The sequence below is a fragment of the Vanacampus margaritifer genome, chromosome 20, assembly GCF_051991255.1.
Source record: "Vanacampus margaritifer isolate UIUO_Vmar chromosome 20, RoL_Vmar_1.0, whole genome shotgun sequence".
NCBI lineage: Eukaryota > Metazoa > Chordata > Actinopteri > Syngnathiformes > Syngnathidae > Vanacampus > Vanacampus margaritifer.
This window is the reverse complement of record NC_135451.1, coordinates 14,919,251-14,943,453: the sequence shown is the minus strand read 5'-3', so window position 1 is coordinate 14,943,453 and position 24,203 is coordinate 14,919,251. Positions and strand designations below refer to the sequence as shown.

Here is a 24,203-nt window from a genome sequence, read left to right as displayed (position 1 = left end):
TGTCGGCAGAGTGAAGCATGTGGACTAACATGGTGAAGTGTAAATATTACATATAAGACACATTCAAGCAGTGCATAAAGTCACCCAGGATATGATAAACAAAGTATAATATATTTATTTATGTAACATAATGTAGATGTAAACATCACGACGAAAAGTAACACGCCGCCGTCAATTTGACTCCACAGTTTGGTTGAAGTGACGTTTCCCATCCAGATACAACATGGACTCTGTGGGGGGGTGGGAAAAACAACACACACATTAAGAAGGGGCGGAGCTAAAGTATGTATAAACTCAATAAATTACAATAGTGGAAAAGTTCATTTAATATATATATGATGTTTTTCAGAATGCCAATTCCAATCTAATTTCAAGTTCATTGTATGTAATATCCTAACTCATTCACTGCCACTGACGGCTGTAGACGTCAAAGATCCATTTTTATTGGGTTGGCAGTGACGGCGGGGGGGGGAAAAAGGGCCATATACAAAAAATCAGAAGGACGCAAGTGCCACGTAATGTTATGAAGAGAAATTGTGTTTAGTCCTAAAAATTTTTTTTTTTTTTAACTAATAGAAATAGTTCAAATGAATTTTTTTAGCCGTCAATGGCAGTAAATGAGTTAATCAAAATTGTGATAAATCTGATTTAAAAAATTGCCAGCTCTAATTTATTAATGTATTTGTTTATTTTAACTGCGTCAAATGCTATTTTTTTATTTTTTTTTCCAGGAGAGCTCAGTATTGTTCATTCGATTTGACATCATCATTGCTCTCCTTTTTATAAAAAAACAAACAAACAAATCAATTAAAAAAAATTCAATGTTTTTTTTTTTTTTTAAATATATATACATATACACACACACACATATATATATATATATATATATATATATATATATATATTTTTTTTTTTTTGTATGTGGGTGAGTATGTGTGTGTGTGTGTGTGTGTGTGTGTGTGCGTGCGTGCGTGCGAGCGTGTGTGTATTCATCAGTTCACCTAAAGCCCATTAAAAAAAATCCCATACTAATAATATAATATAATAATAAATTGCCAAATGCAGAAACATCAATGTAAGTTATCAAATGCTATTTTTAATACATGGCGTGGGCCACTGAAAAATGGTTGGCGGGCCACAAATGGCCCCAGGGCCGTATTGTTTGGACTGGTGTCATGCTTCCAAAACATTCAACTAGCACCCTCTACTGGTGGAAAGCTGATACTGCAGTCAAGTGATGAAATAATACAGTTACGACAATTGAATCTAAATCCACTTTTTAAAAAATTTTTGGGGAAAGGGGGGTGTCGCTCACCTCCGTACGTCTGCGGGACGATGTTGGGGACGTCGCGGTCGGACACGAAGGTGAAGTGGAAGACGTTGGTGGTGTTGTGCTGGCGCGTGAGCGGGTCAAAGACTTCGCTGTGAACCCTGACCTGGATGTGCTTGCCCTCCGTGTAACACACCTGCAACGGGCAACGGCGTCGGCGTCGTTGGCGTGACGCGCACAAATGTGAAAATATGAATACCCACCTGCGACGAGAGCAGCAGCAAGGATCCGATCTCCACGGGCTTCTGGAAAAGAATATCGTCGACGGCCACCAGGCTGGGTCGGCAGCCCCTGTTTTTTCCGAGAGAGGACCCCCACCCCCACCCCCACCCTGATGGTTAGTTAGGGTCGCGACGCGCGCGTGTTTGATTTGGGTGTGGCACGAACCCGAAGGAGCAGGCGTTGGCCCAGCCCAGCTCGTACGCTTTCCTCATCAGGAAGCCTCCGAAGATCCTGTTGAAGATGTTCCTCTCCTGACGCACACACACACGCACACACACACACACACACACACACACACACACACACACACACACAGTCAATGTGTGCCACTGAAGGCATTTGAATGAAAAATGTCCTTTACCTGCGGGTGGCAGATCTCCAATCCTTTCAGTTTGGCGTCTTCCATCCAGACAGAGTTGGGAGGCAAAACTCGACCGCGGAAGCTCACCGTCCTTTGCGGGAAAAAAACCCCGCAAAAATCAACAACGGATGTCCCTAATTGAGGTTTTTGCGATTTAATTTGTATATATATATTTTTTTTTTAACTCTTTGACTGCCAAAAACGTTAAATAACGTTTAGTAAAATCCCATGGAGGAGTGCCAAAGACGTTAAAAGACGTTTTTTTTCAAACAGAGGTGAAACTAACCATTTTCTATTGTCGATTACTGAAAAACGGAATAAGGTAGAAACAAACTTTTTTTTTCTGATGAAAGATAAGAGTCCAATCTTTCATTTGGTAGTATGTGTGTTTCCATAGTCCAAACACATAATTTTCTGTGGACCTTGAAAGATCAGTCAAAAATGCTTAAATCGGCTTGCGGTATCCCTTTTCTGAAAACGTCTGGCAGTCAAAGAGTTAAGGTTGTCTTCCCATTAGGGGTGTCAGGTGATTAAAAATTTTCAGCGAAATGTACAATCATTTTTAAGTTTTAATACTCTTGTTAAGCTAAGTTTAACTAATAGAAATATGGCTGCATCTTTTCGTCATTGATACAATCATTTCGTAATAATTCATAAAATTGAGTTAAAATCAAAAAGATGTACTGCACTTTAAAAATCGTGTGATATTGATTTGTGTTAAGGTCATTTTTTTTTTGCCACTAGATGGCATAATTGCATTTGTTAGACGGTGACTGCTCGGTGCGTTTTTTCTTTTCATATTTCTAATCTTGAACATGAAGTAACTTGTGAAATTCGGCACATTTTTAAAATTGTAAAATACAGCTTGACCCGAGTCTCAACAGGCTACGGAAGAGGATTGGGGCCAGTGAAGGGAGAGAAAAAAAGTTTGGCAGGATTCTCACTTTAGTAGAGCCGTTAAGTCAGAATTCTGAGAATAAAGTCAGAATTCAAACTTTAAAGTCAGAATTCTGAGAATAAAGTCAGAATTCAAACTTTAAAGTCAGAATTCTGAGAATAAAGTCAGAATTCTGACTTCAAAATCAGAATTCTGCGAATAAAGTCAAAATTCAGACTTTAAAGTCAGAATTCAAACTTTAAAGTCAGAATTCTGAGATAAAATTCAGAATTCAGAGAATAAAGTCAGAATTCAAACTTTAAAGTCAGAATTCAAACTTTAAAGTCAGAATTCTGCGAATAAAGTCAGAATTCAAACTTTAAAGTCAGAATTCTGCGAATAAAGTCAGAATTCAAACTTTAAAGTCAGAATTCTGCGAATAAAGTCAGAATTCAAACTTTAAAGTCAGAATTCAAACATTAAAGTCAGAATTCTGAGAATAAAGTCAGAATTCAAACTTTAAAGTCAGAATTCAAACTTTAAAGTCAGAATTCTGCGAATAAAGTCAAAATTCAAACTTTAAAGTCAGAATTCAAACTTTAAAGTCAGAATTCTTTCTGAGAAAGGTCAGAACTCTGACTTTAAAGTTAGAATTCCAAGAATAAAGTGAGAATCCTGCCAAACGTTTTTTTCTCTCTCTTCACTGGCAAGTAAGGGGGCGGTCATTAATCGTGCATTTAAAAAAAATAATAATAATAATGGCGTGAAAGGAACTTTAAATTAACTCAAAATTAACACACAAATTTTGACACCCCTACTTCCCATGTATTTTTTTTTTTTTAACAACTCCAAACAATAAATTCATCTGTCTGACAATAAACAAAGTCAGATTTAATCATATACACAACTTTGGTTTTACAGGTTGCACTAAAATAAAAAACCAAAAGAACCATGAAATAACATCGCGTTCTCTTACTTAGTGTCCAGTGTGTTGAGGAAAAGGCCATGGACGATCGTCCTCTCCTCGGCCGTGGGCGCCACTTTCAGGAGGGACGCGGTGCTCAGCTCCACCCGACGGGACTTGTTCGCTAGAAAACGTGCGCAAATAAAAAAAATATTTCAAACACTTTCATTAAGCAAGTTTGATTAAAATCAATTAAATTAGTTCTTTAAAAAAATTGTATTAAAAATCTTTTCTTTTTTTTTTACGATTATGCTGATTGTGTAATTGCGGAGTGTAATGATTGAAATTGTAATTGAAATTCGATGAATTGCACAGCCCTACGACGGAGGTCACGGGTCACAACGGGGGTCTTGCGCAACATCTCCTACCTTCTCCCTGCGCGAAGATTTCCTCCTCTTCTGGGCCTTCTGCCCGCAGAGGATTTACAAAAGCCGCTCTGGAAACAAGACAACAAAAGTCAATGTGGTTCTGCGGACTTCCTGACGGTTTCGGCGTCCCACCTCTTGTTCTCCGGATCGCGGGCCACCATCACGAACGTGGCGTCCAGGACGGGCGAATACGCTCCATTGTGATACTAAAACATCAAATTAGACACAAAGTTGAATTCTTTATTTAAATGCTGCGTGCAACGTTATTTCAACTTTGACGTCTATAGCCGTCTATGGCAGTGAATGAACTACACCTGTGTCATGTGCATCTTGGCTTCGATGGAGGTCCGGCCCACCCAGGTCACGTGACCCGTGAACTTGATGTCGCAGTCCGGATAGATCACCTGCTGCCTCATGTCTGCAAACAGCAGCCTCCTTCCGTTACCATGACAACCCAGTTGGTCCTTTTGTGCTCACTTTTAAGACAATTCGGCACATTTATAAGTAGCCGCTGACAAAGAACTAGTAACAGAATTGAATTGTATAATTTCATGTTTATAATGTTACTAGTGAGGACAAAAAAAATGCTCAGACAGCTTTCTAGTCGTGATTCGATGTGTGCGTCTTACCTATTTTGTCCACCAGGGCGGTGACAATAGACAATGGCGACCTCTTCAGGGCGGGATTGTAAGTGTGCGAGTATGAAATGAGCACTGAAGAAGAAGAAGAAGACACGACGACATCACCATCTGTCAATCTTTCGATATTTCATTCAGTCGTACTTTAAAAAAAAAAAATCAACATAAGGTGCTTTACTGAAGAAATAAGAAATAACAAGAGGGAGAAAATAAATATTTAAACCAGACTACTTTGAAAGTAAATGTACAATAGTGGTTTGGTAGGCCGACATTGGTGGTTCTCAAAGTGTGGGGCTCCCTCTAGTGGTGTGCAAAAGAATCACTGCCTGAGTACTGTTCTGCTTTATTGGAGCGTTTTATTTTAATACAATTTTTAACTTTTATTTTTATTTAAAATGATCAAAACACACATGTATATATATATACACACTTTTTTTTCTTTCTATATTTAAATAGTGTTAATGTTAAGAACTAGTGTAAATGTGTGGAATGATTACAAAAAAATACTCTGAAAACGAGCATTTCAATTACATTTTTTAAAAAATATTATGAAGTACTCGATAATTATATGAACTAGCACATTAAAAAAAAAGGTAAAAGTATTCAAACCTGCCAAACTATCCAAGTCCTCCAGAATACGTCCAAACCTGACACCAAAAAAAAACAAAAAAAAAAAACGGATGCGAGGACGTCAGCGGCGTGTCTGCCGACGCGGCGGAAGCGAACGTGCGGCGTCGCTGGCGCTACCTGACGGTGTTGTGGAAGGTGAGGTACTTCTCTCGCAGCTGCGGCTCGGAGCCCAGAGGAAGGTGGACCTCCAGGAAGCTCTCCTTCATGCTCTTGGCCGGAAGTTCGCTCTGGGAGCGGGCCAACATGGACGACAGCGACACGCGTTCCGACATGGCCTGCTGGTGGTCGCTGCGCGGAAATGGAACATACAGTTAGGATGGTATTTATGCTGAGAAACAACAGATGTGTGAAATCTTCATTATTAACGCATTCACTCGCTGCCATTTTCACTGATGCAACCGCCTTTGCTCCCGGCTGTTTTACTGGATTTTGATTTCTATTGCTATAAAAAGATGGAATATTTTATATTTATTTATATTTTTTCAAAGTATATTTCTATTTGTTTCCGTTTTGCAGCAATTAGCATTAGAATGTCATCATTATTCACAAATCTGTTTAAAACTGGGGAAAAAGGGCTTGTTTTCAACATGGCCCTGGTTGATCTCTTATACTCTGCTGTCACCTGCTGGCCGTTTTTGGTAATAACTACCATTGCTTTAACTGTTCTCTTCACTTCAGAGGCTGCATCAAAGTATTTTGTATACTCTAGCATAATTAAAAAAAACGTATAAATACGTTTTTGGGACACTGGTAATATTTAAAATAGTTTGTGTTTATACGTTTTTGGGAGCAAATGAAATAATGAATATGCAGCTGTTGATCGCGTACCTCCAGTTCGTAGACGCTCCCACGATTTCTCTCAGCCTGTTTCGTACTGCAACAAATCAAATCAAAACTCATATATGATTTTTTTTTTTTTTAAATACATCCCCCACATTTTTTAAAACATTTTTTTCCATCTTGTCATGCGACCACTGAAGACATTATTGAAGAAATTGCAACAATATAAAGTAGTCCATGTACAGCTTAAATAAAAAAAAAATGTGTACATTTACTGTTACCTTGAAAATAACACAGCCATTTATGTCTACACTGTTGGCAACAAAAGTGAGTACACCCATAGGGGAAAATGTCCAAAATTGACCAATTTAGCCAGTTTTACTACCCCTGTGTCATATGACTCTTTACAACTCTTTACTGTTACAAAGTCTCATTTGTGGACATTTTCACTTAGGGGTGTACTCACTTTTGCAACAATGGCTGGCGTCTTGACTACACCGACTACTTTACATTACAGCAAAGGTATTCCTTCAATGTTTGTCCCATGAAAAGATCGAACACGACAATCTCTCGTTTCCTCAGCGAAGAGTCGACAGCCAGGGAAAAGAAACGACAATACAGGCAAAGGTGAACAGGAGAGACCAATCCCAGGGCAGCAGGAAACGTTTAGCCGCGCTGTGGGAGGAACAGGAAGTCGTACCCGTGTGAGACGTAGACAGGCATGGTAGCAGCCAGGCTGGGGCAGGAGGCGTGGCGCAGAGGAGGAACGTGCTAGCAATTAGCGCTAATTAGAGCTGGGCGATACGGCATGCTGCTCGTTTAGATGCTAATTAGCGCTAGCGTCATGCTAGCAGACTGAAAGGCTAAGCTATGTGGCTGTTTACCAACAGTAAACGTCACTATCGCCCAGCCCTAGTGCTACTAATGTTATTATTATTATGCATTTGATTACCAACACACCATTTGACACGTGCAACAGAGGATTTCCTGCGGAGAAACAAAACACGTCAGATACACGAAAGCCTTCCTGGGCTACAGGAGGCCGAAATCTGTCACGTCAGATCATCAAAATGAATGATTTCGACGCAATCACACATTTTGAGTCCATTTGTGTTCAAAAAGGTGAAGAGGTTTGAGGCTCACCTTCGGCCATGTCGGGCGCTCTTCCCTTCGTCACCGCCGAGCACAGAAGTCTTCTGCTCGTCAAGGAAGGTCGCAGGCATGATTTCAAGCTGGACAAACACACGTGATGTATATTAACTCGTTCACTGCCATCGACGGCTATAAACGTCAAAAATTCATTTGAACTATTTTTTATTCGTTTAACATTTTATTCCCACTTTTGTTAAGAAGAGTATGAAAACCTAGATTTTTTTAATTGTACATTAAGAACGGATATGAAATTTGTAATTACTTGCGAGTTAACTAGTGAAGTCATGCGATTAGTTACGATTAAAAACTTTAATCGCCCCGAATTTTTAATAGTCTTTTTTTTTTTTATTCATTTACTGCCATTGATGGCTATAAACGTCAAAAATTCATTTGAAATATTTCTATTAGTTTAACATTTTTTCCCCACTTTTGTTAACAAGAGTATGAAAACCTAGATATTTTTTATTGATGTATAAATTGTGATTAATCGTGAGTTAACTAGTGAAGTAATGCGATTAATTACAATTTTTAAAAAAATGTATCGCCTCTTGCCCCTTAATTTTTAATAATCGTTTTATTTTTATTTTCATTAATTTATGGCAGTGAATGAGTTAATAACTTTTGGAGTGTTTGTTTACTCTCAAATCTGAATGTTTTTTTTTCTATGCACTTATAGAGACGACAATTTCACCTCCTTAATACTTATCACAGAATTACACTTATATCATTAAAATCGTCTTTAAAAGAGCTCATGCTAATGCTAATGGCTTGATGCATCAGATTTGTATTCATTTGCGTTGACAACCATGAAGATCATTCCCAGTACTTTTCCTGACTTTGTCCGTTGCAGACACACCCCGCCTGCCTCACCAACTCGGTGTTGGTGAGGCAGGCGGGTTCCCTCCTCCAACACACTTGATTCAAATGATCAGTCCATCAGAAAGCTTTGCAAAAGCCTGATAATGATCTTGATCATTCGAAGGAATGACAGACTTTCTGCTGTTTACAGGGGGGGTGTTCTAGTTTGACATAGATTATTTATTTTATGCCTCAAACCTGCAACCGTCTCTCAGCAAAAAAAATGGACGTCGTTGTCCTCACTGGACAGTACAGTATTAAAATCCGTTTTTTAAAGGTCATTTAAATATCTGGAATGTAGCATTGGGGTGGGAGTTAACCATGGGTTTATTCCATTTTGAGTTGAGAACAGCGTTCAAAATCACGTAAACATACCACTAGCCAATGAGCAAAGACGAAAATACAACATATGAGCATTTTAGACTTTTTAGCAAGATACTCTTAATATCCCTAAACGTGATACCTTTTATTTCAGAAACGACTATTGTGATGTGAGAAAGGAATTCGTGCCGATTAGGAAAAATACCCGGCACGTGAACATACACTCGCTTCCAATTGGATAAAAGTGTCCAATGGGGTGGGCGAAAATTTATTAACGAGTAATGAGGAAAACATATGATTCATTTAGAGTACAGGTATTTACTCACATACTCCATCTTGTTTATGATAATTTGATTGTTTTAACATTCATACACACGAAACGCGCTAACTCCTAAACGGCCTATTTTGAGAAAAGAACTGGAGCCGATTAGGAAAACTACTCGGCAAGTAAACATAGCCTCGATTCCGATTGGATAAAAACGACCAATGGGGTTTGCGGAATCCGAGCCGTCCGCGCGACGGCCAATCACATGGCAGAACGAGGCCGCTATAAAAGACGAAAGTAAACAAAGAGGCTCAAGCTGTAGTTGGCATCGACCCGGTTGGGGTTTCGCTTGCTGAATGTTCTTGCGCAGACAAACTCGTCCGGACCAGCGGCTGACTTCGGGGGGAAAGCGTCTCTGAAGCGAATGAAGAAGCTTCTAATCTTTCACTTCACTTACAGAGGACTTCGTACGAAAGGAAAAAAGAGTAAACGGAGAAAATGGAGTATAATTTGCGAAAGGCTGAACCAAAGGACGTGCCTGATATATTACGACTGGTGAAGGTAGACACACACGGCAGTTAATCATAGTTCGTTTTTAATCCCAAACCCATCACTTGGAAGTGGGTCAGATGAGCCACATACACAAACACGCGCAAGCGCATTTGGCCTTGAGCTGCTTTGAATCCAAACCGTAACAATTATTGGGAACAAATTCTCGATGGCGATGTCGTAGGATAACCCATCATAAGGGGAGCAAAAATGTTTTTACGTCACAGCCATAAAAAGTATCGAGTACGGCCGAGTGTGACGTCATCGTCGTCATTCTTTGTTCGGTCCGGATGACTCACGTCCGCTTTCCTTGTATAAACAGCAGCTGGTCTCCGGTCTGCATGGAAAGCCATCATATCCTGGCAAAGGGTCATTTACAGAACCAGATTATTTGACCTCTCAACTGATTTGCAAAGCATCACGTGACCTATTAAAGCTATTTATTGATGTATCTGGTTATTAGTATTTATATACGCAGTATATTTACATTTTGTTTTTGCTTTTTACATGTGTCTTTTAAAAAGCACCCACAATGAAACGCTTGTCACGTTTAATGTGTGTGTGTGTGTGCGTGTGCGTGCGTGTGCGCACGCGCCTTGAACAAACGCCTTCTTGTTCTTTTTTTTAAAGGAACTTGCCAAGTATGAAGACATGGAGCACCAGGTGACCCTGACTGAACAAGGTGAAGACTGTCTGCCCAAAAAGATTGTTAAAATCACGATTAAAAAAAACAAAACTATCTGTAATAAGGTTGCAAGGCAATTTCCCATGATAAATTTAAGAGGGAGTTTGGAAATAATTCCAATTGGTATAATTTAATTTCCAAGGTAATTGGAAAATCAGGGTAATTTAATGCTTTAAACAGAAATATGCTTAATGTTTTCCTAACTATTTACATTTCTGATTAAGAGCCTAGTTTGCTTTAGTCAATATTATTCCCTGGGGGAAAAAAAACTTAATTTAATTGGCAAAGAATATTTGTTTTATGTTCATGGATACACATGTAATTTTTTTTAAGTTAGTTAGGGTCCATTATAAAGCATCTTTGAGTGTCTAGAAAAGCGCTATATAAATCTGGTGCATTATTAATTTTAATTTGAAAGTAAACTTGAACTGAGAGTGGCATTAAACAGCCTGAAGCCTCAGTTTTTTGAAGAACTCAATGTTTGTTGTCTCAGAGCTCCTGGAGGATGGATTCGGTGAGACGCCGTTCTACCACTGCATCATCGCCGAAATCCCAGGAGGGGACGACAGCCAAGGTCAGCAGGGCCGTTACGTCATGGAAAATAAATTCCTTACTTCCCCTTTTTGTGTGTGGGGAGCGCAAATGGAAACAGAGCCAAGCGTTTATTACGTTTCCTTGATATCCGGCTTGAGGTTCATGTACTTAGTAAGCTTTTTGTTCTCACTGGTAGGATAATGTTACTATGGTAAAACTGTGCTCGTTGACATCTATATACTAGTGAAGCACTAGATGTAATTAGTAGAATTTTGTTATTCGTTGTTGTATGTAGTCCTGTTTCTAAAATACAACTGATTCCGTTGTTTTCTGTCCCATGACATTATTAATTTAGTAAAATAAAAAAAGCACTTAATCAGGTATCAGGTGTTACAAACAAATCGCCCGTAGGATCACGAGTAGCCTTTTCTAGAAAATAGCTCAGTTATTGGTTTGTGAAAATGGGACATTGGGTTATTTCACAAACTTGTACAAGTGACCATTTGAAAATTTAAACGTGTATAGAAATGATGCCTACTGATATTTATCCATTTCCAACCTACATGATCAGTGTCTTCATATAGATTATATCATTAACATTAAAAGTAATTTGAGTAAATTGGTGATTTTTAGACGTTTTAGTTCATGAAAAAAAATTAAGAAAACAAACTACATTTTGTGTTTACAAAACTAAAGAAAACTAGAATTATAGCCAAAATGTCCTTTGTTTTAGTCTTTGGTAATTAATTAAATGCATGAGCCTTTGGGGATGATTTGAAGTATGTTTATTTAACCAGCATAAGGACGTTTGAAAGTGTGTCGCACAGGAGTGACGCCATCTAGCAGCAGCCAATAGAATAGCGCCTTCTGATGACGTCGCTCCTAGGCGACAATTTTGCATGCTTGACTTTTGGCTTCAATGGCTCGGCTCGCCTGCTTTTTCATTTAACTCAGCCGAAATGCTGCGCTAGGTACGAAATTAGTAACTTTTTTCATTTTACCATGGTGTTCATTAAATATTGCGCACAAGTAATACACATAAAAAAAACGAATACTGAAACAAAGCTTTTTTTTTTTTAAAGCCACCATGACAACGAATTAAAACTAACTTAAATTTAAAAAAACTAAATAAAAACAAACAAAAATGAAAATTCCAAAACTATAATAACCTCGGTGTGAATGTGTGGCCAGATTCCAAGGTGGTGGGTTTCGCCATGTACTACTTCACGTATGACCCCTGGGTGGGCAAGCAGCTCTACATGGAGGAGTTCTACGTGATGGATGACTTTCGAGGTAGGAAGACGCAACCGCCGTCACCACCACCGCCGCCGTCCGCTCATGTTCACGCGTCTCTTATCTCGGCAGGCCTCGGCATCGGCTCGGAGATCCTGCGGCGGCTCAGCGACGTAAGTAACTACTTTTTGCATAAACGAAGCTCCTCAAGTCACTTGAAGATGGTTCCTTGGCTCAAATGCCGTAACTTGTGACTTGCCCACTCGCAGCTGGCAGTGAAGACACGCTGCACAGGGATGATGTTCGTGGTGGCCGAGAACAACGAGGTGTCCATCCAGTACTACAAGCGGCGCGGCGCCGAGGACCTCTCTCAGGAGGAGGGCTGGCGGCTCTACCGCTTTGACAAGAGCAGCCTGGTCAAGATGGCCACGCCCACTGAGGAGTGATGGCGCAAGGGAGGAGCTTTCACGCGCTTATTAAAAGAAGGGAAACGAGAAATAATTTCTTGAAATGTTGGCTTGAGATTGTAGATGCCAAATGCTAAGTCACTACGCAATAATAAAATCACTGATAACACATGATTTCAATAGTCGTTATTACTCACAGGTACGACTTGAGAAGCCACAAATACCTTTCCAAGATGGCGGCCGACATGCGCGTGCATCTTGGCTAGCCCTAAAGCCTTTGTAACAAATCATCAGGCCCAATCACAATTCCTTTTTTATTACATTAATTAAAAAAAAAAAAAGAAAAAATTTCAGCAGTGTAGTTATTCTCATGTTGACATAACATGGACCTAAATGATTTTATTTGATTTGTTGAGTGCCACATAACTGCCAGCTGTGTACTATTGTGAATATATCATAATTTGTCTTCACTAACTTACATTTACATTTCAAGACTTTCACAATCAGTTATTCAAAGAATTTGTCCCAGTGAGCATTCAACCGCTGCACACTGAATAAAATTAAATATATATATTTTTTAACTAATGGTGATTAAGTGTGTGTGTGACTTCTCTCGCTTCAGCTGGTCGTGCCGCCGCTCTCCCGCCGCTCCGTCTTTTCAGACTTGACAAACAAGTTTTTTTTTTTTCTTAGTTTGGACCTCTTCAAGTCTGATGCTAATTATGAGCCAAGTCCCTCTGAAAGACTCACCTTCCGCTTGCTAAATGGCGCCTCTTTCCATAGTGTCTCCGCGGCGACGCGACCGCGCTGAATCCACACAAACGCCGAGTCCCGACTCACCTGCAGTGACGGGACAACAAAATGGCCGCCAGTAAACGTCAAGGAACATACAACCACTCATATTCACACTTTTGAACAGTTTACAGCCAAATTAACATGGTTTTGTAAGACCTTAGCCCACATCTGAACCCAGAACCTGTGGACTGTGAGCCAAACATACCAACCACTAGCGCACCATGCCGCCTCTCTCACCCTAAGCCCAAACAAACGATATCAACAAACACCATGAGATAGTGAAAACGTGCTGACCTTAAATAGCGAGGCGGCCTGCTGAGGGTAGAACATGGAGGCGCTCACGGCCATGAGACCCAGCGGAAACGCCACACGCTTGACCTTCGACCCTGAAGACGAGACAAAACGGTGTCTTAACACAGGAAACACCTCCAGACAAAATAAAGAGCATGAACACGGCTTGTCTTAGCATGTTAGCATAGGTAAGACAAAACAAAATCCTATCATAAATATAAACAGGGTTTTGTTGATATATTTTTTTTTACCGCAGTGTGTAAAGCCGAGTACACACATAATTGTGATGTGAAATGGAAAAATAGCCAATCAGGAAGCTTGCTGAACAATAGCCAATCAGGAAGCTTGCTGAACAATAGCCAATCAGGAAGCTTGCTGAACAATAGCCAATCAGGAAGCTCACAGAAGCTGGCACAGTTGCCGGAACCGAATAGTAGAAGGGCAACTGCTTGTGTTGAGTGTTTGGGAGTGTTTCCATGTCAGTGTTTTAAAGAGGCATATTTTTATTAAAAATAAATATTTTATGATGACTTAATCTGCTGTAACAAAGGAGTCAGGCTCTTTTTTGTCTTCTTTTTTTTTTTTAAAAATTATCTCAAAGTCGTCGTGCCTCACCTTTAGCCAAGTACAGTCCCAGCAAGCCCGAGAAGCCGACCACAGCCACGCTGGGGTACAAATCAGGGGGCGGATCGCTGAAAAACTGGTACGCATCTGAAAGATGACACCACAAGCTTTGTGTCAACTTAAGTGTTTCTCTTGGACTTCAATCTCATGATGGAAACTTGTCACCTGCGACTGCGGCGGTAGACGCGGTGACGGTGGGCTCCACTATTTTGTACACATCCTGTGAAAAGTAAAAAAGAAACCACAAGGTTGTATTTTAGAGAATGGGCATTTTTAGCTGACCAGCGTGGTAGAAGAAGTTCTGGGGTCATATTGTTGCTTAAGGCCTTCCTGTGTGTAGCTAGCAGGTTGTCTAGCGTGTTTTTCATCCCACATTCCAAACGCATGTTAGCATGTTAGCTAACTGAAGACCGAATTATCTATAGATGGGAATGGCGATGAGTCCATTATTTGCTTATTATTTTATTTTTCAGAAAGAAATGAGCATGTGACTGTAAAAAAAAAAAAAAAAAAAAGTTTATTAACCTCAACTTTGTCCACCGCTGTCCTTCCTGTTTTCTGAAAACACAACACGGATGCTTCATGAAATCTTAGCTGTAATTTCTTTAAATGCTAACAGCTACGGAAAGTCTTTTGAGCATTTATTCCACATCCTTGAGCCTCAAAATTGTCTTACTAGTGAGGAGAAAAAGCGTACTAGTCCATGGACCCGGAGCTGCTGGATATCAAAGATATGGAATAAATGCTCACATGCTTTCCATAGGACGTCAACAATAGTGACATAACACGGCATCTCAAGCAGAAAAAAACTCACACACACCTGACATTGGTCTGTGTATGGTTCTGCCCATTTCCTCAGTGATGCCACGCTCTGCTCCAATTGGCTCGCCGCCGCCGTTGGATTCACGCGGTGCTCCACCTCCTGGGGTTTGCTGTACAGAGATGGCAGCTGGAGAGAAAAAAACAGTGTGTCTTAAAATTGAAAAGCTTCCATTTTTCCACATTTCTGTTGTTATAGCCTTATTCCAAAATAGAATAAATTGTACATGTGACCCAACTCAAATGTTTATATATATATATATATATATAAAATAAAATAAAAGACATATAGCTTAATTTCTTTTTTTTTTAAGTGCTATTTTTCCATGGTCAAATTGATCCAAGGTATGACGTCTAGATTACACTTAAAACTTTTTATTTAGTGTAAAATGGGCATATTATGGAAAAAGGATTTTTAAATATCTGTATCCAAATAGTGCATGCCACCGCTTAACTATAGAATGTGATCATGTTTTCCACCTCTGTGTATTTGTTAAGTAGCCTGCAAAGTATCGGTCGGTGTAGGTCACCTCGTCGATGCTCATGGCCGGCTGTGCGCTTCTCTTTGCGGCCTCGCAGGCTGCAGTAGTCGGCAGCAGCCCCGGAGCTGTGGCGCACAGCGACACCTGCAGGAGGAACGAGAACACGACAAATACAACGCACAAGGTTAAAATAAGTCACAACTGCGGCAAAAAATATTTATATTTAATGAAAGACTTGTTATAAAAGGACATACGTCAAACAAAACAGAATTGACGTCAACCTTTAAGCACCTTACCACTAATACGCACAACAAACAGATCGCATTAACTGAGTCAAGGGTTAGCAACTAGCTAATGCTAGCTGTTAGCATATCCTCGAACTGATGGTTCAATACCATACTGCGGTCGCATGCAAAAAAGAGAAAATACTGCCAACGGGTTAGGGTTAGACCCTAACCCTAAAGTAGGCTTTACGTTTAAGGAACATGCAAAAGTTTAGATTAATTACCAGTTTCACAAATGACATTTCGCGTCGCAAACGCCTTCGCTTTCTACGGCAAGTCGTAAAGGTTACACGCATGCGCAGTCCCAATTTAAGACAAGCCTTTCCCACAGAAGATTACAGAATATTCCAAACAAAACCACACTCGGCAGAATTCAACCAAAATTAACATTTATTTCTGGAAAGAAGTTACAAACATTTCCAAAGAGGATTTACCCAGATTACAAGTTCATCTTCTCCTGCTGTTTTTGCTTCAGTGCTAGCAAGGAAACTCGCTGTAGATGCAACAATTGACAACTAATTCTCAAATTAACCAATGAGTATTTAGATAATCGATTAATCATTTATTGATTGCTAAACTGTCATTTGCCCAAATCTTAGGAATTCCAGCTTCCCAACAGTAAATCTTCCTGGTTTTCTGTTCTTGTCCTCCAAGAAAGTAAAGCAGTCATCATCTTTGTGATCGATCCGAAATTTGGCATCAAGCAACGATCAAACGTTGACCTAATTTTTGACACTGTCAATTTGAAATAAGATGGAAATTTAATTAGACCAATCGGTTATAAAAAATACCCATTTGTTGCATCCCTACTGTGTATGTATAGATACTGTATGTGGATATATGGTTTTTAATCTTCTACTCCGTTTGCCTACTGACAGACTAAAGGATGCTGCGACTCGGCAAGGTAACACTTTTTTCATCACATTTCTTGGCGATTGAGAAAAAAACAAACAAATAAGCAAGAAAATAAGACCAGTAAAAAAAAAAAAGAAGAAGAAAAAAAAGTGCATAGTTAAAATAACAGTAGTGACAAAGTGACTCGTGTGAAATGATGTGGAACTGAAAACCGGAACCGAGAACACGAGGTGCGATTGTGAGGAATGTGTACGACTTTGAAAAATTCCGAAGGCGGCGCACACGCGACGGGTGCTTAAAAACGGACGTACGGCAACTGTGACGGACCGTTGAGCGACGGAGCTCGTACGCGCGCATGCGCGGTAGACGGACGTTGCCGTGGTTACGGCCCAGCCTGACGCTAACGCTAGCAAGTTTGGAATCCGTGGAATTGATGTTAGCAGAAAATAAAAGAAAGGAGGAGGAGGAGGCATCTTGGCAACAAACTACGTTTTTCAGTCTTGCCCCCCCCCCCCCCCAAAAAAGATGACACGTCTTAACAATAAATAATGCAACACATTACTGCATAGCTTGCTAAATAAATAACATTAAAACACTGCCTGCCATCAGTATGTGCTGAGCCCTTTTGCGCAAAAAAAAATAAAATAAATGAACACAGGGAACCGAACCCTGGCGTTCAGCGACAGAAACGTACACGAGCGCAAAATGTCAACATGACCCCCCCCCCGCCAGGCATCCCCGCACTGGAAGCCCAAAAACATGTTTTGCTTCGTACAATGTTGCCGCTCGTTCAACTTCAACAACTGCTAATAGTGCACAAGTAGAAAAGTAGCTGCACTAGGTTCAAATCTCATTCAGTGCGTCGGGTTATTGATTATTGACTCCACGGAACGCTTGTGGCTCCGACACGAATATTATCGATTACATTTCACTGCCGCTGGCTTCTGGTCAAAGTTGAGCTTCCAGTGCGTTGAACAGGAAAGTGAGCGGACCGCAAACAGATACAATCCAAACCGTTACTTTTTTTCTCTCTCTTTCTTTCTTTCTGACATGTTCGAGGAAAGCGAATTGTGAAAGTGTTTGGAACCCCCGACAACACGGTGCGCTCAGTTGTCCATGCACTAGTACACGCTTTGTCCGCACGGGGAAAAACAATCAGCACAACAATCCTTTTCCTTCCACTACTATATGATATTTCTGCACACAAGTAGAACTAGCGCATGCTACTAGTGGGGCAAATTGCACTAGTGGACATATGCAAGCCACGCGACCCCTGTGAGGACAAGTGGTTAAGAAAATGGATGGATGGACATACTGTATGCATGTCAACTAGTAGAATTTTACAAGGTCACTAGCAGTTTTGCCTCACTTTACTAGTAACATGCCATGCACTAGGCTACTAGTGCATGACATGTCTGCGAATTAGGCCTTGTAGTGTTACAGGTGCGGCACAGTAGTTTACGACTAAGGCTTGATTGTAGTAGGAGAAAAGCACAAAGTGTTACGAGTAAGTAGGGTTCGACGGATTCCGATCTATGGCGGAATAAAATTGTGATAACCGATTAATCGGCCGAGTTAAAAAATAATAATAAAAGAACAGCTTATTTGGTCCCTTAACGTTTACGGCGATCGAGATATGAATTACAGACAGGAAAAAAATTTATTGTCCCGTTTAATCGTTTATATTGCCGATTTTTTTGAGCCGTGATGTTTAAATATGCCTTTACCTTTGTCTTGTGTTTAATTGAAAATTATTTTTCATTAATTAAATTATTATAATTATTAATTAATTTGTTATTATTATCATTAAATTAATTACTTTTAATTGGAATTTTTAATGAAAAACAAAACAAAACGAAAAGCAATAGCAGCAAAAAAAAAATAAAAATAAAAATAAATCGGCCAGCCGATTAATCGGCTCTAGCAGTGCTCGAATTGCCTTACTGGTGAGGTTGAAGAGCGCACTAGTACATGGCCCTTAAATTGGGCATCAAATCAATACTTAAATGGTTTCCCATAAGAAGAAGACGACTACTACTACTAGCCGTGAGTCATGCGCAAAAATGTCATATCATAATAGTGGAAGGCAGTAGTGAGCAAAACATCACTAGTAAGACTAGTTTGAGTATATGGACAATTCAGCGCACTAGTAGGACGCGGAATAAATGCTCAAAGTGTGTCCAGTGCGTAGCAGACCTCAGCTGCAGCGTCTGACGTGCTCCAGCACGTACTCGGGGAAGTGCAGGGTGCACACCTGCAGCCCGTCCAGTTTGCAAGGCATCCTGGGATACTCGTCCTCCTTCCACTTGTTGTCGTCGGGGTCAAAGGTCAGGATGGAGTCGCTGTAGTGTCCGTTGTAGCACAGGCCGCCCAGCACCATGATCTGGCGCTCCAGCACCGCCACGCCGTGGCCGCTGCGGCCGATGGGCATGGACGCCAGGATGGTCCACTCGTCGGCGTCCGGGTCGTAGACCTCGGTGGACGGGCAGCCCTGCGACTCGAAGGAGGCGCGCAGGATGACGCACACGCCGCCGAACACGTACAGCTTGCCGTTGTGCGAGATCATCTTGTGGAAGCAGCGGGCGTAGTTCATTTTGGATTTGTTCTGCCAGCAGCCGGCGTGGGAGCCGGGCGGCGGCGGCGGCGGCGCACCTCGGCCCCCCCCGCGCATCCGGTGGGGGTCCGAGAGCCCTCCCGCCGCCGCCGCCGCTTCCCGGCCCGGATCGAAGACGCACACCTGCTTGGAGGTGGACGAGGACGTGATGCCGCCCGTGATGTAGAGCTTCCCGCCCAGGACGGTCCCCTCGTGTCCGTACTTGTTGACGGGGTACGGGTCCACAAACTCCCAGCGGTCCTCGGTGATGTCGTAGCGCTCGGTGGAGTAGAAGGTTTCGTCTCGCGTGCGACCCGCCACCGCGTAGATGAACTTGCCGATGACGCCGACCGCAAACTCGGACCTGCGAGCCCGCAACGGGCAAGCGTGAGGACCAGAAAGGTTTGTCACATTTTCAGCAATTCATAATAATTTTTCCTTCAACATTGTGATTTGATATGAAATTATTCTTTCGACACAATACATTAATCTGTATTATAATTAAAAAAATAGTAGATATATTATACATTTATGTTTTGGTTTTATAGGTTGGGCAAATTAAATACGTGTATGTACTAATTTACAAGAACATATTTTATAAATACATTCCATTTGAAATATTACTAGTGTCCCAAAAACGTATTTATACGTTTTTTTTTTTTTTTTTTTTTTTTAATGCTCGAGCATACACAAGGCTTTGATGCAACCTTTGAACTGGACAGGGCAGTTGAAGCAATGGTAGTTATTATATAAACGGCCAGCAGGTGGCAGCAGAGTATAAGAGATCAACCAGGGCCATTTCGAAAACAAGCTGATTTACCCACAGTTCTAAACACATTTGTGAATAATGAAGAAACTTAGCTATATTCTAATGCTAATTGCTGCAAAACGGAAACAGATAGAAATAAAAAAAAATCCTGATAGAAGAAGAGACTCTAATCTTTATTTTTGGTAGGTTCCATGTTTTTATAGCCATAGAAGAGAATATTCGGTGGGCCTTGCAAAAATCAGTCAAAATCCAGTAAAACAGCCGGGAGCGAAGGGGGTTGCTTCAGTGAAAATGGCTGCGAGTGAATGAGTTCATTAACATAAAAGTGGACAAATATAGTTACCAAATACAAATGTGGTTATATCATTTAGTTCATCGATGCAGCCATTTTATTTTATACTAAGTAACCCAGAGTTAACAGTAAGGGTTAAAAGGTAGTCATAAATTTGTGTTGGGGTAATTTGCTGCCACTAGGTGGCATTAGTGTTTCATGTTGGACATTGGTGACAGGCGCACTCCATTTAATACTTGTTAAAGCAATTTAAGGCCTTCATTTATCCATGTGGCGACTTTTAATACTTTTTAATGACCTGCGGAAACCCTGACAATTTAATATTAAATAATTTATTTATCAACTTCAATTAGGTTCCTAATTGGACTTTTTAAGTCTTTTGGGGGCATTTAATTGATATGAGCCCCTACTAGTCAAACACACTATTCTTATGTTGGTGGAAGCGGAATTATTCAAGCTAAGCAAAGTGTTTTCAGTCATCAAAGGGCACATACATCCCTTTTGTCCTATACCGCCCTCTGCTGTTGACAGAAATTGAGTGCCCTCGGGCTCGCATTGCCAACATCATGGCTCTCACACACACACACACGATTGAGACGAGCGCGATCACCGCCTCACCTGGGCACCGACATGTCCGCCATGCGCAGCCACGAGTTCTGCCGGGGGTCGTAGCGGTAGACCTTGGAGGAGGCGTGAAACTCGCCGTCGGGCCCCAGCTCCTCCCCCCCCAGCAGGAAGGCGAAGTTGTTGACGATGGCCAGGCAGTCGGGTCTCAGCGGCACCTGGGGGCCCTCCAGCTCCCACCACACCTGCGCGACCCAGCGGGTTACTGCGCCGAGCTCGGCGTGCCGACGAGGCGGCGCGGACCGGGTGCGACGGGGCTTTCACCTTGGGCCGCTGCAGGAGCAGGATCTTGCTGTTCACCATGCTGTGGCCGATCATGCCGCGGAAGACGGCCGTCTGCGGCCGCTGCGAGCGGATGCGGTTGGCGCGGGTCTCGGCGAGGGGCTGCTGGTTGACGTCGTGGAAGTAGGCCAGGGCCTGCTCCACCTCCTGGCGCAGCTGCCGGGAGTAGCGGTAGAACTCCGACGTCTTCACCTGCGGGCCAGACGAGCCATGATTCCTTGACTTTTGTTTTATGTAGAATAAAGTAGGGCCGGGCAATAAATCGAGTTCATTCGATTACTCGTCATTTTGAAAATCGACTCGTTGGAAAATTTGCTAAATCGGAATTTTGTCTTCTGGATTATTCTAAGGTTTTCTTATGTTCTGTTACATTCAGATGTCATTGTGAGTTGCAATTTTGCTAACTATGATTGTTAAGTTTATGTTAAAACTGATTTAGAATCAGCATACATTATTGTTGTCTGAACATTTTGCACAGGAATTTTTTTTGGAATAAATGATACCTTTAAATAAACGTTAGTTGGGTTTATTAGATTAAACTCATAATCGTCCTGAATGACTGAAAAAAAAATTTATTTTATTTTTTGGCCATATCGCCAAGCCCTAGAATAAAGTATGTAATATTTATGATGAAATTATTACTTGTGTTTAACAATAAATAAATAAATAAATAAAATATTTTTATTTTTTGCGTAATTTTTTATTAATTTTTTTAACAGTAATGTACTTATTTTATGACATCTAAGAGGGCTTGAACATTGAGGATATTTAAACAAGAGAGGAATGTGAGAAAATGTAAATGCCTCAATGAGAAAAGTGTATAAACTGCGCGGTGAGGGGGTTTCGAGCCTTAAAACAGTTAGAATAAATGTAAAACATAAAGCTAACTACTTTTTTCATTTTATTGCGGGTATTTTTTGGAACCAATCCCCAGCAGAAAACGAGGGAACACTGTATTGATTTTTTTTTATCCTACAATACATTTTTAATAGGTTATGGAAGCGGTAACAAATAAATAAATAAATATAATAAAAATAAATACATTCAAAAGTCATCTCCAGCCTCACCTTCTCAAAGATGTTTGCGGGCGTCATGAGACAGAAGCGGACCGACTGGACGATGGTGTCCGTGTGTCTCCAGCGCCGCCGGTCGTGTCGCAGCCACGACTGGACCGCCTCGTACAGCTCGATTTCCGGGTAGCGACTCAGGGCGTCGCTGTTCAGATACGCCTGGGACGCATACAAAAAACAGGCGGCGTTACCGTTAGCAACAATTTGCCAGCCAATTTAAAAAATAAAAAATAAATCACTGTCTAATCCAGTAGGGGCCCCAAAATTGACCCCTGCGGAACACCACACGAGCAGAGCAGGACTCACGCGCACTAGTAGGATATAGAAAAAGAAAAATGTTTATGCCGCCGTGGTCTAAACCTGCAGTCTCTCCAGGCTGAGGTAGGAAAGGAAGTCGGCTCGGCTCATGAGCGGGACAAAGTTGTCCAGCAGGAAGTTGTCCAGCTGCTCCTGGACGCCCTCCACGCCCACGCTGAAGTCCTCCAGGAGCCGCATGACCTCGGCGCAGTTCTCCAGGCAGATCTTGGCCAGCAGGAAGGAGCAGCAGAACTCCACCGCCTCCGTCAGCTGCACGTACATCGCCGCCTGCCGCCACACGTTCAAGAAGACTCTTTGTTAAAGGCACACGCGAGGAATGCTCTGTGACCCTGGTTCGACACACAAGTGCAAAAAAATCACCTGTAGGATCTCCTGCACGGTGGGCATGCTGAGCTCCAGCGAGCCGTAATACATGAAGCGAAGGATGTGCCCGAAGCCCGCCGCCGTCAGCCCCTTCAGGTGGATCTTATCCTGGTCCCGCTCCCGCATGTCCGCCGTGAACATGACCCGGAAGTAGTCGCTCTGGGTGGCCAAGAGCGCCTTGTGAGCCTAAAGGAGGGCATACTGTCAAATCCCATCGGGCTGGATTAAGCACAACGTTGACATCACACACCTGGAAATGATGCTCGTCGATCATCAGCGTGACGTCAAGCAGCAGACGCTCCTCGTACAGCGCCCGGAAGCCCGATGACACGCTCCCATCGTGCACCTGGGATAGATACACCTCCACATCCGCTCCCGACATACCACACCTGATGGCGGCGGGAAATGTGGTTTTAAAGTACGGTTGAGTGAGGCTTAGTGGTCAAAAAAAAAAAAAAAAAAAAAAAATACACTGACCTCTGAGTCTTGGCCACGGGCATGTCAGAGGAGGTTGTCCCAGCCAATCAGAGGACAGCGCCCCAGTGTGTCCAGCTGATGCTAACAAAGACCCTCAAAACCAACGCCAATTACTTGGGAGACAAAACGACAAGCACGATGAAGCCGTTTTCAAAGTTTCAAAGGTGGCGGCTGACATGATTTTGCACTCACAAGCTTCCGTTGTCTGAGCTTAAAGCGGTCGCTGGCATTTCCCATGATTTGAGTTTCCAGCCTGGTTCGAAACATAGCAAAAGACACGAGTCAAGTGGCGAGCGCATCTCACACAATGCAACTTGTGAAATTGAACGAAGAATGTGAGACTTTAAGTTGGAATTTTAAAGTTTTGAGGATGGAGGTGGTAAAACCACTCTTAGTTTTTTTTTTTTTTTACAAATGTTTTTGTGAATAATTAGAAAGCTGGCAAATGTAATAAATAGCTAAAAAAAGATGCCCTGAGTGATATTTTAAAGTTGCTACGTTGAAATAAAACGTAGAATTGAACCTACAGAGTTGCAATGTTCTCCCTTGCTGCCCCAACAAAGGCTACATGACAAGCACCGTTGGCATTTCAAAGCTGTTCAGCTCAACTGATGCTAACATAAAACACCGCGGCGTTTAAACGACCGTTATTGAAAAGTCTCCAACTGTCGTGACCATATTCGCTGGTATCAGGAGCGGCCGGGGCTCCGAATGGGCTGGACCGGGGCGACAAACTTAGCCTAGCGGCTAAGCGAGGCGTCTCACCTCGGCGCTGAGAATCCACACCAGCCGTCTTCGCTTCGGACATGGAGAGGTGCCGTTAGTTCCGGAATGAGAGAAGACGACTGCAGCGACCCGCCGCCATGGTGCCACCCCTCAGCCAGAGCCCTCAGAGCTCCAGAGCCCCGGTTTGGCTCAACAGCAAACAGCTAAAAAGCCAAATCGATCCGTTGGCTTTGGGGACGCCATCGTCTCGGTTTGCGTCACATCCTGTTTGAGCGGAAGTGAGGGGCAAAGTGTTTGCAAAACAAAAGGTTTCTTCATTTCGGGTTATTTTGTTCAAAATAGAAACTTTGAAAACAAAATAGGCA

The 24,203-nt window shown here is 41.8% G+C and overlaps 3 protein-coding genes across 4 annotated transcripts; 1 reads left to right on the top strand and 2 right to left on the bottom strand.

Moving 5' to 3' along the window:
• Positions 1-92: 92 nt before the first annotated feature.
• On the bottom strand, positions 93-7,402 carry LOC144040631 (acyl-coenzyme A thioesterase 9, mitochondrial-like). 2 transcript variants are annotated; one of them, XM_077554998.1, is made up of 15 exons: positions 7,314-7,398; positions 7,131-7,157; positions 6,219-6,264; positions 5,508-5,678; positions 5,370-5,407; positions 4,752-4,835; positions 4,437-4,540; positions 4,255-4,328; positions 4,123-4,190; positions 3,767-3,878; positions 1,914-2,004; positions 1,718-1,803; positions 1,534-1,621; positions 1,316-1,466; positions 93-230 (listed from the first exon to the last, which is right to left on the bottom strand). In XM_077554998.1, exons 1-15 carry the CDS (start codon positions 7,321-7,323, stop codon positions 172-174), a joined length of 1,209 nt encoding a protein of 402 aa, XP_077411124.1. In that variant the 5' UTR covers positions 7,324-7,398; the 3' UTR covers positions 93-171. The 2 variants fall into 2 exon arrangements, with proteins under 2 accessions (XP_077411124.1, XP_077411123.1); XM_077554997.1 differs by lacking the exon at positions 7,131-7,157 and having other exon boundaries at positions 7,314-7,402.
• Positions 7,403-9,069: 1,667 nt separating this feature from the next.
• LOC144040632 (diamine acetyltransferase 1-like) lies at positions 9,070-12,348 on the top strand. The gene is made up of 6 exons (XM_077554999.1): positions 9,070-9,327; positions 9,946-9,997; positions 10,494-10,574; positions 11,726-11,827; positions 11,900-11,940; positions 12,037-12,348. The coding sequence occupies exons 1-6, from the start codon at positions 9,265-9,267 to the stop codon at positions 12,211-12,213; spliced, it is 516 nt and encodes a 171-aa protein (XP_077411125.1). The 5' UTR covers positions 9,070-9,264; the 3' UTR covers positions 12,214-12,348.
• Positions 12,349-14,815: 2,467 nt separating this feature from the next.
• On the bottom strand, positions 14,816-24,093 carry klhl15 (kelch-like family member 15). The gene is given in 14 exon segments (XM_077555000.1): positions 14,816-14,833; positions 15,234-15,329; positions 18,521-18,946; positions 18,949-18,976; positions 19,029-19,281; positions 20,597-20,787; positions 20,867-21,076; positions 21,952-22,113; positions 22,315-22,539; positions 22,633-22,821; positions 22,886-23,024; positions 23,113-23,225; positions 23,305-23,365; positions 23,878-24,093. Coding segments are annotated over 10 exon segments (1,845 nt in total). The 5' UTR covers positions 23,136-23,225; positions 23,305-23,365; positions 23,878-24,093; the 3' UTR covers positions 14,816-14,833; positions 15,234-15,329; position 18,521.
• Between the last annotated feature and the right edge of the window lie 110 nt (positions 24,094-24,203).